The sequence below is a fragment of the Oncorhynchus mykiss genome, chromosome 5 (genome assembly GCF_013265735.2).
Source record: "Oncorhynchus mykiss isolate Arlee chromosome 5, USDA_OmykA_1.1, whole genome shotgun sequence".
Classification (NCBI taxonomy): domain Eukaryota; kingdom Metazoa; phylum Chordata; class Actinopteri; order Salmoniformes; family Salmonidae; genus Oncorhynchus; species Oncorhynchus mykiss.
In genome coordinates this window covers 96,056,929-96,071,967 of record NC_048569.1, presented here as the reverse complement: position 1 = coordinate 96,071,967, position 15,039 = coordinate 96,056,929, and the positions used below count along the sequence as shown (strand labels likewise).

The 15,039-nt window shown below is 44.1% G+C and overlaps 1 protein-coding gene across 1 annotated transcript in view; it reads right to left on the bottom strand.

The window, feature by feature from the left end:
• kif1aa (kinesin family member 1Aa) overlaps positions 1-15,039 on the bottom strand; it is a 149,297-nt gene that overhangs the window by 43,502 nt on the left and 90,756 nt on the right. The window contains exons 21-26 of the mRNA XM_036978922.1: positions 14,976-15,039; positions 13,119-13,297; positions 11,648-11,785; positions 8,865-9,164; positions 3,936-4,054; positions 3,624-3,709 (exon numbers count right to left, since the gene is read on the bottom strand). The exon at positions 14,976-15,039 is cut by the window's right edge and continues 179 nt beyond it. Of these exons, the coding sequence (XP_036834817.1) occupies positions 3,624-3,709; positions 3,936-4,054; positions 8,865-9,164; positions 11,648-11,785; positions 13,119-13,297; positions 14,976-15,039 (886 nt within the window). The remainder of the gene's footprint in view (positions 1-3,623; positions 3,710-3,935; positions 4,055-8,864; positions 9,165-11,647; positions 11,786-13,118; positions 13,298-14,975) is intronic.

Genomic DNA, 15,039 nt, shown 5'->3' with positions numbered 1-15,039 from the left:
TAAAGCTAAGGGAGGTTACAAGGTCTGTGTAAAACTAGGGAAGGTACATTCAATGATTTATATATACACTAGATGGCTGACAGGGGGCGCTGTTTTGAAGTCATCTGCGCCTCCATCTTCACACTGCCCCAATTAGTCGACTGGTCGATTGCTTGGTCGTTAGGCTGTTGGTCGACCAAGATTATTTTAGTCGAGCAGTAGCCTTCACCTGACAGTGGCAACAGCTTTCAAAGGCTCATCATTTGTACAAATACAGAAGATAACCCACTTCATTACTTTGACACATTTGATAACCCGACTGTGAGAAGCAATTTATGTAAACTGACGTTATCTGTTGCTTATTTTCAACTTCTTAGTTGCATATAATGCCCAGGGTATAACCTAGCCTGGTGGGAACCAGCCTGATCACTATATAATGTCCAGGGTATAACTTAGCCTGGTGGGAACGAGCCTGATCACCATATAATGTCCAGGGTATAACCTAGCCTGATGGAAGCAGCCTGATCACCATATAACCTAGCCTGGTGGGAACCAGCCTGATCACTGTGTTCACCATATAATGTCCAGGGTATAACCTAGCTTGGTGGGAACCAGCCTGATCACCATATAATGTCCAGGGTATAACCTAGCCTGGTGGGAACGAGCCTGATCACCATATAATGTCCAGGGTATAACCTAGCCTCATGGAAACAGCCTGATCACTGTGTTCACCATATAATGTCCAGGGTATAACCTAGCCTTGTGGGAACCAGCCTGATCACCATATAATGTCCAGGGTATAACCTAGCCTGATGGAACCAGCCTGATCACTGTGTTCACCATATAATGTCCAGGGTATGACCTATCCTGGTGTTACCAGCCTGATCACCATATAATGTCCAGGGTATGACCTAGCCTGGTGGAACCAGCCTGATCACCATATAATGTCCAGCCTATAACCTACCCCTCAACACGTCCCCTCCACACTCCCTCTCAACACGTCCCCTCAACATGTCCCCTCAACACTCCCCCTCAACACTCCCCCTCAACACTCCCCCTCAACACTCCCCCTCAACACTCCCCCTCAACACGTCCCCTCAACACTCCCCCTCAACACTCCCCCTCAACACTCCCCCTCAACACGTCCACAGTGAGGTGATTTCTAATAACACAGCCCAGTAACATAGCCACAGTGAGGTGATTTCTAATAACACAGTCCAGTAACATAGCCACAGTGAGGTGATTTCTAATAACACAGCCCAGTAACATAGCCACAGTGAGGTGATTTCTAATAACACAGCCCAGTAACATAGCCACAGTGAGGTGATTTCTAATAACACAGCCCAGTAACACGTCCACAGTGAGGTGATTTCTAATAACACAGCCCAGTAACATAGCCACAGTGAGGTGATTTCTAATAACACAGCCCAGTAACAGCAACACCCTTTTCATTCTGTGTGTCACTGATGAACTCTGCCTACTGTATTTCTACAGATGGACTGGAGATGCTTTTGCCAGACGACAGCTTCAGTCGTTTGATGGGGAGACCATAAGTGACCTGTTCAATCTCCAACATAGGATATGTAATATCTGAAACACAAACTGGTAATAACTGCCATTGGTAATAGAACTGTGTGTGTGTGTTCACAGAAACATGTATGGAGCCAGGACATGGAGACTTGCAAGATGATGTGATGAAGTCCAGACAGATGGGCTTGATACTGATGTCTCTGAATGGAGAGAGACCTGGCACTCTGATTTAAAATGTTACTAGACACGTTTCCTTGTATTTTCTTTTTTAACATCGAATAGAATTGTATCAGTCTATCCTCAACACGGGGGCCCCTCAGGGGTGCGTGCTTAGTCCCCTCCTGTACTCCCTGTTCACTGAAGACTGCGCGTCCAGGCACGACTCCAACACCATCATTAAGTTTGATGACGACACAACAGTGGTAGGCTTGATCATCGACAACGATGAGACAGCCTATAGGGAGGAGGTCAAAGACTTGGCTGTGTGATGCCAGGACAACAACTTCACCCTCAATGTGAGCAAGACAAAGGAGCTGATTGAGGACTACAGGAAAAGGAGGGTCGAAACAGGCCCCCATTAACATCGACAGGGCTGTAGTGGAGCGGGTCGAGAGTTTCAAGTTCCTTGGATCCACATCACCAACAAACTATCATGGTTCAAACACACCAAGACAGTCATGAAGAGGGCATGACAACACCTTTTCCCCCCTCACGAGACTGAAAAGATTTGGCGTGGGTCCCCCAGATCCTCAAAAAGTTTTACAGCTGCACCATCGAGAGCATCCTGACCGGTTGCATCACCGCCTGTTATGGCAACTGCTCGGCATCTGACCGTAAGGCGCTACAGAGGGTAGTAAATAAATCAATAATCAATAAATCACTGGGACCTTTCTGCCATCCAGGATCTATATACCAGTCATCCAGGACCTATATACCAGTCATCCAGGACCTATATACCAGTCATCCATGACCTATATACCAGTCATCCATGACCTATATACCAGTCATCCAGGAACTATATACCAGTCATCCAGGACCTATGTACCAGTCATCCAGGACCTATATACCAGTCATCCAGGACCTATGTACCAGTCATCCAGGACCTATATACCAGTCATCCAGGACCTATATACCAGTCATCCAGGACCTATATACCAGTCATCCAGGACTTATATACCAGTCATCCAGGACCTATATACCAGTCACCCAAGTCATAGACTGTTCTCTCTGCTACCGCACGGCAAGCGGTACTGGAGCGCCAAGTATAGGTTCGAAAGACTCCTTAACAGCTTCTACCCCCAAGCCATAAGACTACTAAACAGTTAATCAAATGACCACCTGGACTATTTACACTGACCCCCCCTTTGTTTTTTACACTGCTGCAACTTGCTGTGTATTATCGATGCATAGTCACTTTAACCACACCTACATGTACAAATGACCTCGACTAACCTGTACCTCCGCACATTGACTCGGGAACCGGTGCCCCCTGTATATAGCCTCATTATTTTAGTAATATTTTCTTAACATGATTTATTAAACTGGATTGTTGAAAAGGTGTACATAGTTACATTAGCAGAACACTTCTTATGTAAAAGGTTGTTTGTTCTACAGGAACCTGTTGTTACTGCATGGCAAAATACGAGGACAAATCAGCGAGTGCAGCTGAGCCTATAAATGCATGCAATTATATCCTTGAAACATTTCATTGAAATACTGCATGAATAATTCCATTAATTCCTCTGGAGAAGGAATGGGGAGTGCCAATATGGCCGACTAGTGGCTTATTGGGGAGTGCCAATATGGCCGACTAGTGGCCTATTGGGGACTGCCAATACGACCAACTAGTGGCTTATTGGGGACTGCCAATACGATTGACTAGTGGCTTATTGGGGACTGCCAATACGACCGACTAGTGGCTTATTGGGGACTGCCAATACCACCGACTAGTGGCTTATTGGAGACTGCCAATACGACCGACTAGTGGCTTATTGGGGACTGCCAATACCACCGACTAGTGGCTTTAAAGCCTCTCATTTGCCAATACATCGCATCCAGCAATCCATCAATGGGTACATAGTTACAGACTAGACAAAACAGCTCAGGAGACGTACCTTCTCAAACTCCCGGTCCTCGAAGGAGATCTTGGCGGTGCCAGACTGACGGACACCGGATCCGTAGTCAGGAGCCTCCTCATCGGCTGGAGGGAAACACAAAGCACCTTCACTTCCTCTAGAAGTCACACTCAGTCGACCTGACCTGTATTACTACCGTGTATCTTTTGAAGAAACCCGAGTCCCTTATGTACATGTCTACATGCTTCAGTAGGTTAGGCATTCTTTGTTTGGTTGTTTGATTGATTGAATAAATGATTGATTGACTGATTTGGTTGTTTGATGTGACGACGGGGGGTGTCCAGATCTTACCTGAGATAGCCTGTACAGCCACCCTGAGGAATCCTTTAACCTCTCCCTTCTCACTGACGATGGCCACGCGATGGACCAGGGACACAGGGTACAGCAGGTTACTCAGGTACACAAAGGCTCTGGACGGGAGGGAGAGAGAGAGATAGAGAGAGAGAAAGAGAGCAAGAGAGAGAGAGAGGGAGGTAGAGACAGAAAGAGAGCGAGCGAAAGAGGAGGTAGAGACAGAAAGAGAGCAAGTGAGAGAGAGGGAGGTAGAGACAGAAAGAGAGCGAGCGAGAGAGGAGGTAGAGACAGAAAGAGAGCAAGTGAGAGAGAGAAAGACAGAGAGAGATAGACAAAGAGAGAGAGAGAGAGGTAGAGACAGAGAGCGAGCGAGAGAGAGGGAGGTAGAGACAGAGAGAGAGAGAGAAAGACAGAGAGAGATAGACAAAGAGTGAGAGAGAGAAAGACAGAGAGAGATAGACAAAGAGAGAGAGAGAGAGAGAGAGGGAGGTAGAGACAGAAAGAGAGCGAGCGAGAGAGAGGGAGGTAGAGACAGAAAGAGAGCGAGCGAGAGAGAGGGAGGTAGAGACAGAAAGAGACAGAGAGAGAGAGAATTGAAGAGAATAAAGAATAGTGAATGTACCATTAGAGATACCAGAGACACCAGAACACCAGGACAGAGAGATAACGTCCAGAGATAACACCTGACAAACTGTATGTCATTTTGGCAACATATTTTCCATATCCCAAAACGTAGAAATATTGTTATATTGTATGTAATGCGTGTGGTTCTATAGCTTGAAGTTACCACAAGACCACAACCTAGAATGGGACATCTTTAGGATATTTCGTTTCAATCTCCTGGATTGTCAGATTCCATAACTCCTAGCTATAATCTTTGTAATAACATATTGTGTCTTGCAGTCAAGGACAACATTTCCAAAGTGCCAATGAGGCGGGTAGACATTTAAGGGGTTAAAGGGCGGTAGAAAGGGTAGGCTTTATGACAAGGCATGCTCAGGACAAAAAGACGAGAACAAAAAAATAAAAATAAAAAGCTTTTGCCTTCTTTAACTCAAAATGAATTGACAAACAAATCAAGCAGAAATCCTCATAATACAGAACATGGCAAAAAAAAAGCTTCAACTAACAGTCAACAGTTTGAAATAAATTAAGGTCAAAAAAACAAAAGAATGTCACAATGGATTTATCAAAAGCAAACCCACTCCCACAGGAAGTGGACTGGAAGTGCAACAAACAAAAAAGGGAGCCAATGTAAAAAAAAAATACAAAACAAAATTACAAAATAAAGAATAATGTGCTCTGGCATGCCTAAAAGAGATAGCTGTGGTAGAAACTAGCTCTTTCATCTTGAGATATTGCGTCTTCCTAAATCACTTCCTGAATCAGTTGCTTCGCATGAATCAATTGATGATTCATTTATATTTATTATCAAGAGACCATTCGTGACATGGCAAGGACATCTAGCCGTGAGGACCTGCTGTGTGTTGAGCAGAAACAAAAACAAATGTCAGAAGATATATGAGATGTGTTCTTGTTTCAGATGATGGTCTCCTTAAAAAAGACATACAAAAAAAAAGGTGAGACACACACCCCAAGCATTCGTTGAGCAACAACTTGGCTTGGATTACTACTAAAGCAAAGTGACATGGCTGGATGCACCAACGTGTTCAGGGCAGGGTCATCATCAGTGTCAAGAAAGAGCATCCCTCCCTGACCTGTGTGCATAAAGGTACGCTATGACAGTAATATAAAGCTGAAGGTACGCTATGACAGTAATATAAAGCTGAAGGTACGCTATGACAGTAATATAAAGCTGAAGGTACGCTATGACAGTAATATAAAGCTGAAGGTACGATATGACAGTAATATAAAGCTGAAGGTACGCTATGACAGTAATATAAAGCTGAAGGTGTGATGTGACAGTAATATAAAGCTGAAGGTGTGATGTGACAGTAACATAAAGCTGAAGGTGTGATGTGACAGTAACATAAAGCTGAAGGTGTGATGTGACACTAATATAAAGCTGAAGGTGTAATGTGACAGTAACATAAAGCTGAAGGTGTGATGTGACACTAATATAAAGCTGAAGGTGTAATGTGACAGTAACATAAAGCTGAAGGTGTGATGTGACACTAATATAAAGCTGAAGGTGTAATGTGACAGTAACATAAAGCTGAAGGTGTGATGTGACAGTAACATAAAGCTGAAGGTACGCTATGACAGTAATATAAGGTATGCTATGACAGTAATGTAAAGCTGAAGGTACGTTATGACAGTAATATAAAGCTGAAGGTGTGATGTGACAGTAACATAAAGCTGAAGGTATGATGTGACAGTAATATAAAGCTGAAGGTGTGATGTGACAGTAATATAAAGCTGAAGGTGTGATGTGACAGTAACATAAAGCTGAAGGTGTGATGTGACAGTAACATAAAGCTGAAGGTGTGATGTGACAGTAACATAAAGCTGAAGGTGTGATGTGACAGTAACAAAGCTGAAGAGACGCTATGACAGTAACATAATGCTGAAGGTGTGATGTGACAGTACTATAAAGCTGAAGATGTGATGTGACAGTAATATAAAGTTAAAGGTACGCTATGCCAGTAATATAAAGCTGAAGGTACGCTATGACAGTAATATAAAGCTGAAGGTATGCTATAACAGTAATATTAAGCTGAAGGTACGCTATGACAGTAATTTAAAGCTGAAGGTACGCTATGACAGTAATATAAAGCTGAAGGTACGCTATGACAGCAATATAAAGCTGAAGGTACACTATGACAGTAATATTAAGCTGAAGGTACGCTATGACAGTAATTTAAAGCTGAAGGTACGCTATGACAGTAATATAAAGCTGAAGGTACGCTATGACAGTAATATAAAGCTGAAGGTGTGATGTGACAGTAACATAAAGCTGAAGGCATGATGTGACAGTAACATAAAGCTGAAGGTGTGATGTGACAGTAAAATTAAGCTGAAGGTACGCTATGACAGTAATTTAAAGCTGAAGGTACGCTATGACAGTAATATAAAGCTGAAGGTACGCTATGACAGTAATATAAAGCTGAAGATGTGATGTGACAGTAACATAAAGCTGAAGGCGTGATGTGACAGTAACATAAAGCTGAAGGCGTGATGTGACAGTAACATAAAGCTGAAGGCGTGATGTGACAGTAACATAAAGCTGAAGGTGTGATGTGACAGTAACATAAAGCTGAAGGTGTGATGTGACAGTAATATAAAGCTGAAGGTGTGATGTGACAGTAACATAAAGCTGAAAGTGTGATGTGACAGTAACATAAAGCTGAAGGTGTGATGTGACAGTAACATAAAGCTGAAGGTGTGATGTGACAGTAACATAAAGCTGAAGGTGTGATGTGACAGTAACATAAAGCTGAAGGTGTGATGTGACAGTAACATAAAGCTGAAGGTGTGATGTGACAGTAATATAAAGCTGAAGGTATGATGTGACTAATATAAAGCTGAAGGTATGATGTGACAGTAATATAAAGCTGAAGGTGTGATGTGACAGTAATATAAAGCTGAAGGTGTGATGTGACGGTAACATAAAGCTGAAGGTGTGATGTGACAGTAACATAAAGCTGAAGGTGTGATGTGACAGTAACATAAAGCTGAAGGTGTGATGTGACAGTAACATAAAGCTGAAGGTGTGATGTGACAGTAACATAAAGCTGAAGGTGTGATGTGACAGTAACATAAAGCTGAAGGTGTGATGTGACAGTAACATAAAGCTGAAGGTGTGATGTGACAGTAACATAAAGCTGAAGGTGTGATGTGACAGTAACATAAAGCTGAAGGTGTGATGTGACAGTAACATAAAGCTGAAGGTGTGATGTGACAGTAACATAAAGCTGAAGATAGGTGCTCACAAAGACAATAGTTTCTGATGAGATTCAAAAGTGACGAAATTATAATAGACAAGCTTCAAAGCCCCAAAATGTCTACCAAATAATTACCATATTAGGTGGGATAAAAATGGATGGATTTTTCTACTGTCATGGTATTTGAACAATATGAAAACTTTGGAGTTTGACAGTTTAGAGTAAGCCTAATTCATGTTATAAGGGATGAAAGGACAGTGTGGTTATTCGTTTCTCCCTAAGGAACTAAGAGGCAAAGGAGTGGTGCTTGGAACAGTCAGCTATGGCGTGAGCTTGAGGGGAAACAGCTAGATTTATAAAGGGGAGTGCCTCAGACTGAACGAGAGGCAGGGGACCTTGGGTAATTTAGCCTCGTTTCTAATCTCTGTATTGGATGGAGCTAGCCAAAATGATGTCATTCTCAATAACATGTTCTCACGCTACAGCTACAGACAAGGTTCTCTTGCCCCTCTGCAAAATACTGGACTGCCCTTACAGACAAGGTTCTCTTGCCCCTCTGCAAAATACTGGACTGCCCTTACAGACAAGGTTCTCTTGCCCCTCTACAAAATACTGGACTGCCCTTACAGACAAGGTTCTCTTGCCCCTCTGCAAAATACTGGACTGCCCTTACAGACAAGGTTCTCTTGCCCCTCTACAAAATACTGGACTGCCCTTACAGACAAGGTTCTATTGCCCCTCTACAAAATACTGGACTGTCCTTACAGACGCAATGAAAATGTCAACTTATAAAAGCAAAGACAGGTCAATGTGGATGTGTGTAATTTGGTTGCCACAACAATGACAAAACCTCTATCCATTAATATTGTTGCTAATTTCCTGTGTGTGTGTGTGTGTGTGTGTGTGTGTGTGTGTGTGTGTGTGTGTGTGTGTGTGTGTGTTGTGTGTGTACCTGTGTGTGTGCATGTGTGTGTGTGTGCATGTGTGTGTGTGTGCTCCCTCGGACAGCGGAGATACCCAGAGTGTCTCCGTGTGAAAGAGCTAGTTTCCACCCTCAGCATGCTCCTGAAACCTCACCAACCTTCCCACTACACTGAATAACGGAGAGCGGTCATAAAAGGGATCCAGGCTTTCGCTGGAGCCGCCTCGGCACGGCTCTCCCTCATCATCATCATCATCATCATCCCCGAGCTCCGAGCACGGATCGTCCAAAAATATATAATCGTTCAGATCCTCCAACTCATCCTCCTCCCTTCCTCGTCCCTCCGGACGAGCGTCGGCCAGCTCCGTTTGCTCGGAGGTGGAGAGGGTGGTGGAAGGAGTCGGGGAGGGAGTGGGATCACTCATGCGCTCGCTCATGCACGCGTTGAAAAGGGGGTTGCTGGTAGCCATAAACATGGGAAGTAAGTTAGATTGTGGCCTACAACAGGAAAGATAGAAACACAACTACATGGAGGAACAGAAGCCGTTCTGCTGGGGGAGCTGTAGAAAACCTGACTGTCTTCAGGTTGGCTACAGAAGGCTTTGAGGTACACTACATGACCAAAAGTATGTGGACACCTGCTCATTGAACATCTCATTCCAAAATTATGGGCATTAATATGAAGTTGCCCCCCCCCCCCCCCCCCCCCCCCCCTTTTGCTGCTATAACAGCCTCCACTTTTCTGGGAAGGCTTTCCACTAGATGTTGGAACATTGCTGTGGGGACTTGCTTCCATTCAGCCACAAGAGCATTAGTGAGGTCGGGCACTGATGTTGGGCGATTAGGCCTGGCTTGCAGACGGCGTGCCAATTCATCCCAAAGGTGTTCGATGGGGTTGAGGTCAGGTCTCTGTGCAGGCCAGTCAAGTTCTTCCACACCGATCTCGACAAACCATTTCTGCATGGACCTCATTTGTGTATGGGGCCATTGTCATCCTGAAACAGGAAAGGGCCTTCCCCAAACTGTTGCCACACAGTTAGAAGCACAGAATCGTCTAGAATGTGCTGTCATGTTAAGATTTCCCTTCACTGGAACTAAGCGGCCTAGCCCGAACCATGAAAAACAGCCCCAGACCATTATTCCTCCTCCACCAAACTTTACAGTTGGCACAATGCATTTGGGCAGGTATTGTTCTCCTGGCATCCGCCAAACCCCAGATTTGTCCGTCGGACTGCCAGAAAGTGTGATTCATCACTCCAAAGAACGTGTTTCCACTGCTCCAGAGTCCAATGGCGGCGAGCTTTACACCACTCCAGCCAAGGCTTGGTATTGGGCATGGTGATCTTAGGCTTGTGTGCAGCTGCTCGGCCATGGAAACCCATTTCATGAAGCTCCAGGCGAACAGTTCTTGTGCTGATGTTGCTTCCAGAGGCAGTTTGGAACTCGGTAGTGTTGCAACCGAGGACAGATGATTTTTGCCCTTCATCACTCGGCAGTCCCATTCGGTGAACTTGTGAGGCCTACCACTTCGCGGCTAAGCTGTTGACCAGGATAGCTCTAGCAGGGCATAACTTTAATGAACTGACATGTTGGAAAGGTGGCATCCTATGACGGTGCCACGTTGAAAAGTCACTGAGCTCTTCAGTACGGACCATTCTAATGCCATTGGTATGTCTATGGAGATTGCATGGCTGTGTGCTTGATTTTATGCACCTGTCAGCAACAGGTGTGGCTGAAAAAACGAATCCACTAATTTGAATTGATGTCCACATACTTTTGTATATATATACATATATATATATATAGTGTATGTTTGTAATATACACTGAGTGTTAAAAACATTAGGAACACCTGCTCTTTCCATAACAGACCAGGTAAATCCAGGTGAAAGATATGATCCCTTATTGCAGAGGTTCTTAAACATTTTCAGCATGGGACCCAAATTAGAAATTCTGTGTTTTTCTTGGGACACAAGCTTCTACTTTTGTATATATATATATATATAGTGTATCTCAGTATACATCGGACTGGAGGCTGACTAATTCAGGAGAATGACATGACGTGTGAGATTTTCTTCACGCTGTTCTTGGATCCATGCATTAATAAGAGTCTCTCAGTCAAAAGAACATCTCCAGAGACGTGTGGTGAGAGGGGAGGCAGGCTCATAGTAACGTCTGGAATGGAGTGAATGGAATGGAATGGTATCAGACACATGGAACCAAAGTGTTTGGGTGTTTCTGATACCATTCCATTTATTCCTTTCCAGCCATTACTATGCGCCTGCCTCCTCTCTCACCACACGTCTCTGTCTCTCAAATGAACCTTATTATAGCTAAGTGGGATTTTAAATTAATTTGGCAGTGTGCCTGGGGACTGGGGTCCGTGATTCCTTTCTAATTATCCTGACTGTCTTTGATCCCATCTGTGGTCCTTAAAAACATGCTGTCTGGCCATGCTGTCTGGCCATGCTGTCTGGCCATGCTGTCTGACCATGCTGTCTGGCCATGCTGTCTGGCCATGCTGTCTGGCCATGCTGTCTGGCCATGCTGTCTGACCATGCTGTCTGGCCATGCTGTCTGGCCATGCTGTCTGACCATGCTGTCTGACCATGCTGTCTGACCATGCTGTCTGACCATGCTTTGACCATGCTTTGACCATGCTGTCTGGCCATGCTGTCTGACCATGCTGTCTGACCATGCTGTCTGACCATGCTGTCTGACCATGCTGTCTGACCATGCTGTCTGACCATGCTTTGACCATGCTTTGACCATGCTGTCTGGCCATGCTGTCTGACCATGCTGTCTGACCATGCTGTCTGACCATGCTGTCTGACCATGCTTTGGCCATGCTGTCTGGCCATGCTGTCTGGCCATGCTGTCTGGCCATGCTGTCTGGCCATGCTGTCTGGCCATGCTGTCTGACCATGCTGTTATGTGCTGTACCTGCCGACCAGACGGAACCAAGGGAATCGGTCGTAGAAGGGGTCTCCTCCAGTCATGACGTTCTCACAGTCTTCTATGGTGCTGCTGGGAACCTCCGCTGCTCTGTCATACATCTCTCTCATCAGGTCCAGGCGCTGCCTGCAGGGGGCACCAGAGAGCAACACAGGACAACATCAGAATAGAGTATAGAGAGAGAGAGAGAGAGAGACACAGAGTTAGAGAGAGAGAGGGAGAGAGAGAGAGAGAGAGAAGGAGAGAGACACAGAGTTAGAGGGAGAGAGAGAGAGAGAGAGAGAGACAGAGTTAGAGACAGAGTTAGAGGGAGAGAGAGAGAGAGAGAGAGAGAGGTAGATATATATATATATATATATATAGAGAGAGAGAGAGAGAGAGAGGGAGAGAGAGAGAGAGGTTGATAGAGAGAGCGAGAGAGAGAGAGAGAGAGAGAGAGAGGGAGAGAGAGAGAGAGAGAGAGAGAGAGAGAGGTAGATAGAGAGTGAGAGCGAAAGACAGAGAGAGAGGGAGAGAGAGATTGATAGAGAGAGAGAGAGGTTGATAGAGAGAGTGAGAAAGAGAGAAAGAGAGAGGTTGATAGAGAGAGCGAGAGAGAGAGAAAGAGAGAGGTTGATAGAGAGAGCGAGTGCCATCACAGCAGCAAGATGTGTGTCCTGTTGCCACAACAAAAGGGAAACTAGTGAAGAACAAACACCATTGTAAATACAGCGCACATTTATATGTTTATTTATCTTCCCTTTTGTACTTTAACTATTTGCATTGTTACAACACTGTATATAGCCATAATATTAGCGAGTGAGAGAGAGAAAGAGAGAGGGTTAGAGAAAGGGAGAGAGAGAGGGAGAGGGAGAGAGAGAGAGAGGAATAGAGAGGGTTAGAGAGAGAGAGAGAGAGAGAGAGAGAGAGAGAGAGAGAGAGAGAGAGAGGAATAGAGAGAGAGAGAGAGAGAGAAATACATATAGTAATATATATTTGGCAATGTTAACACATGTTTCCCATGCCAATAAAGCCCCTTCAATTGAATTGAGAGGGAGAGAGAGAAAGAGTGGAATAGAGAGGAATAGAGAGAGAGAGAGAGAGAGAGGAATAGAGAGAGGAATGGAGAGAGAGAGAGAGAGGAATAGAGAGAGAGAGAGAGGAATAGAGAGAGGAAGAGAGAGAGAGAGAGAGAGAGAGAGAGAGAGGAATAGAGAGAGGAATGGAGAGAGAGAGAGAGAGAGAGAGAGAGGAATAGAGAGAGGAATAGAGAGAGAGAGAGAGAGAGAGAGAGAGAGAGAGAGAGAGAGAAATACATATATTAATATATCTAGATAAATCTGAGAGATCTGTTTTAGATTAAATGATCTCAATAGTACTCTCCTGATAATGTACAACTGGACCCACATTTACTGTTACGTATAGTTCATCATTAGTTGTGCCTGGGATCTGGCCTGATGCTGGTTATATTCTACAGTACCTGAGCTTCTCCAGGGTCCAGCAGTGGGTGGCCCCATTCTTCTGGTCCTGAACCTCCACAGCTACGATGGTCCTAGGGAACGGGCGGGTCGCTCTGTCCTTGGCTGCCTCAGGGGGCAGCAGGTCAGTGGGCAGGGGGGAGTACAGGGTGTCGGTCAGCAGCACAAACTGGAACTGGACCTAGGGGGGGGGTCAGACCTGGGTTCAAATAGTATTGATTTCTTTCAAAAATTTCAGCAGTGCTCAATTGAGCTTGCCCAGTACAATAGAACCAATGTCTCAAAAATGCAGACCGGTACAATAGGACCAATGTCTCAAAAATGCAGACCGGTACAATAGAACCAATGTCTCAAAAATGCAGACCCCACCCATTTGGCACTTTAGACAGGCTCAATCAAGCACTCCAAGTATTTGAAAGAAAACTAAACTTCATGAACCCAGATCTGGGACAGTTGTGCTTCTGTCATGACTCTCTCTCCTTGGTGAGGAACAAAAGGACAAATGTTTGAGGATAGCCAAACCCCTCCCCCCTCTCCCACAGGAGAGGAGAGGGTGGAGTTTAGCCTGTTTTATGATTTAAATACCTTGCAGAAACTATCACCCACTCTGCAGAAATGGAAGGCTGAAAATCCTTTGTTTACACAGAGAAACATTGCCCCCAAAAACTCCAACATACAAAAGTGGATAATGAAAAAATATTGCTTACATAAAGAATGTGGAAAATGGTCGGTGGGAATTTAAAGAACAATCCTGTCAAAAGTTTATTATTTTGTGATATCATTAAGGATGGTATAACTAAATAACTGTATCTCTGAGGTTGTACACAGTCTAGTTGTAAGGATTGCATCTAAATGTTGAATAAAATATATGATTAAGTATGAAAATACTTTTGTGAAGATAGCAATGTGATTTTAAGCCTTCTAAATGAGATAATGGCTTTTCATATAAACCTATGCCAAATCAGTAACCACGCCCACGTGAACGCAGACATTGTGACGGCGTGACGGAATGCCCCTTTGACCAGAGGGCTTAAGAGGACTCGCTAACAAAATGTACATTAAACCAAACGTGAGCTGAACTTTACGAAATGGTGGGAACCAATGAAAACTAGAGAAAAACACTCTCACCACGGTGTGGTACACCTCTGATGTATCCATTCTAACGAACAAGCCAGAACAAAAGAAGCCTACAACTAAGAAGGATATTGTGACAGAGAAAGACATCTACACTGAAATATAGGTTGCATTTCTAATCCGAATGAGCGATTGTTAGGGTGCTAAATATTCATATTTATGGTGAGCGTAGTTTCCAAATGTACGATAAGTCTCTTTGTCTTTCCCGCTCTTTATCTTTCCCCACCCCCTTTCCATTTGTGTAACAAGCTGTCATATCGGGTTAGTCCACTAGGGACTTTTCATATGTATTATGTTAGTAATCGATAACCTACACAATGTGTGTGTGTGTGTATGTATTTCTGTGTGATTATTTAGTTAGTTAGTAAATAAAAAAATTAAGCCAATTTGTGTATCGCTGATTCATCACTTAGGCTAGGGTTCATGCAGATTTACGGAGTCAACGACGTTCAGAATGAAACTGATATGAGGAAATGATTGATGACTGGTATGATATCGATAAATATATATATTATTGAGTTAATTCGGGAAACGGTAATTCATTAAATAAACCTTTCCCGTGGTGCCCCAAATTACTAATGGATTAATTGTTACATGATTAATTTCATAAAGTAATAAGTAAACATAGTAGGTCATTCTTTGATAGATAGCAGTCATCACATTGATGATGGTCATGTCACAACACTTTCCGTGGTGATACAGGGACATGCTGAACGTTCTCAGACCTTCTTCTTGAGTTCCACGCTGATGGCGTTAGCCTCCTTGAGGAAGATGGCGTTTCCCCACAGC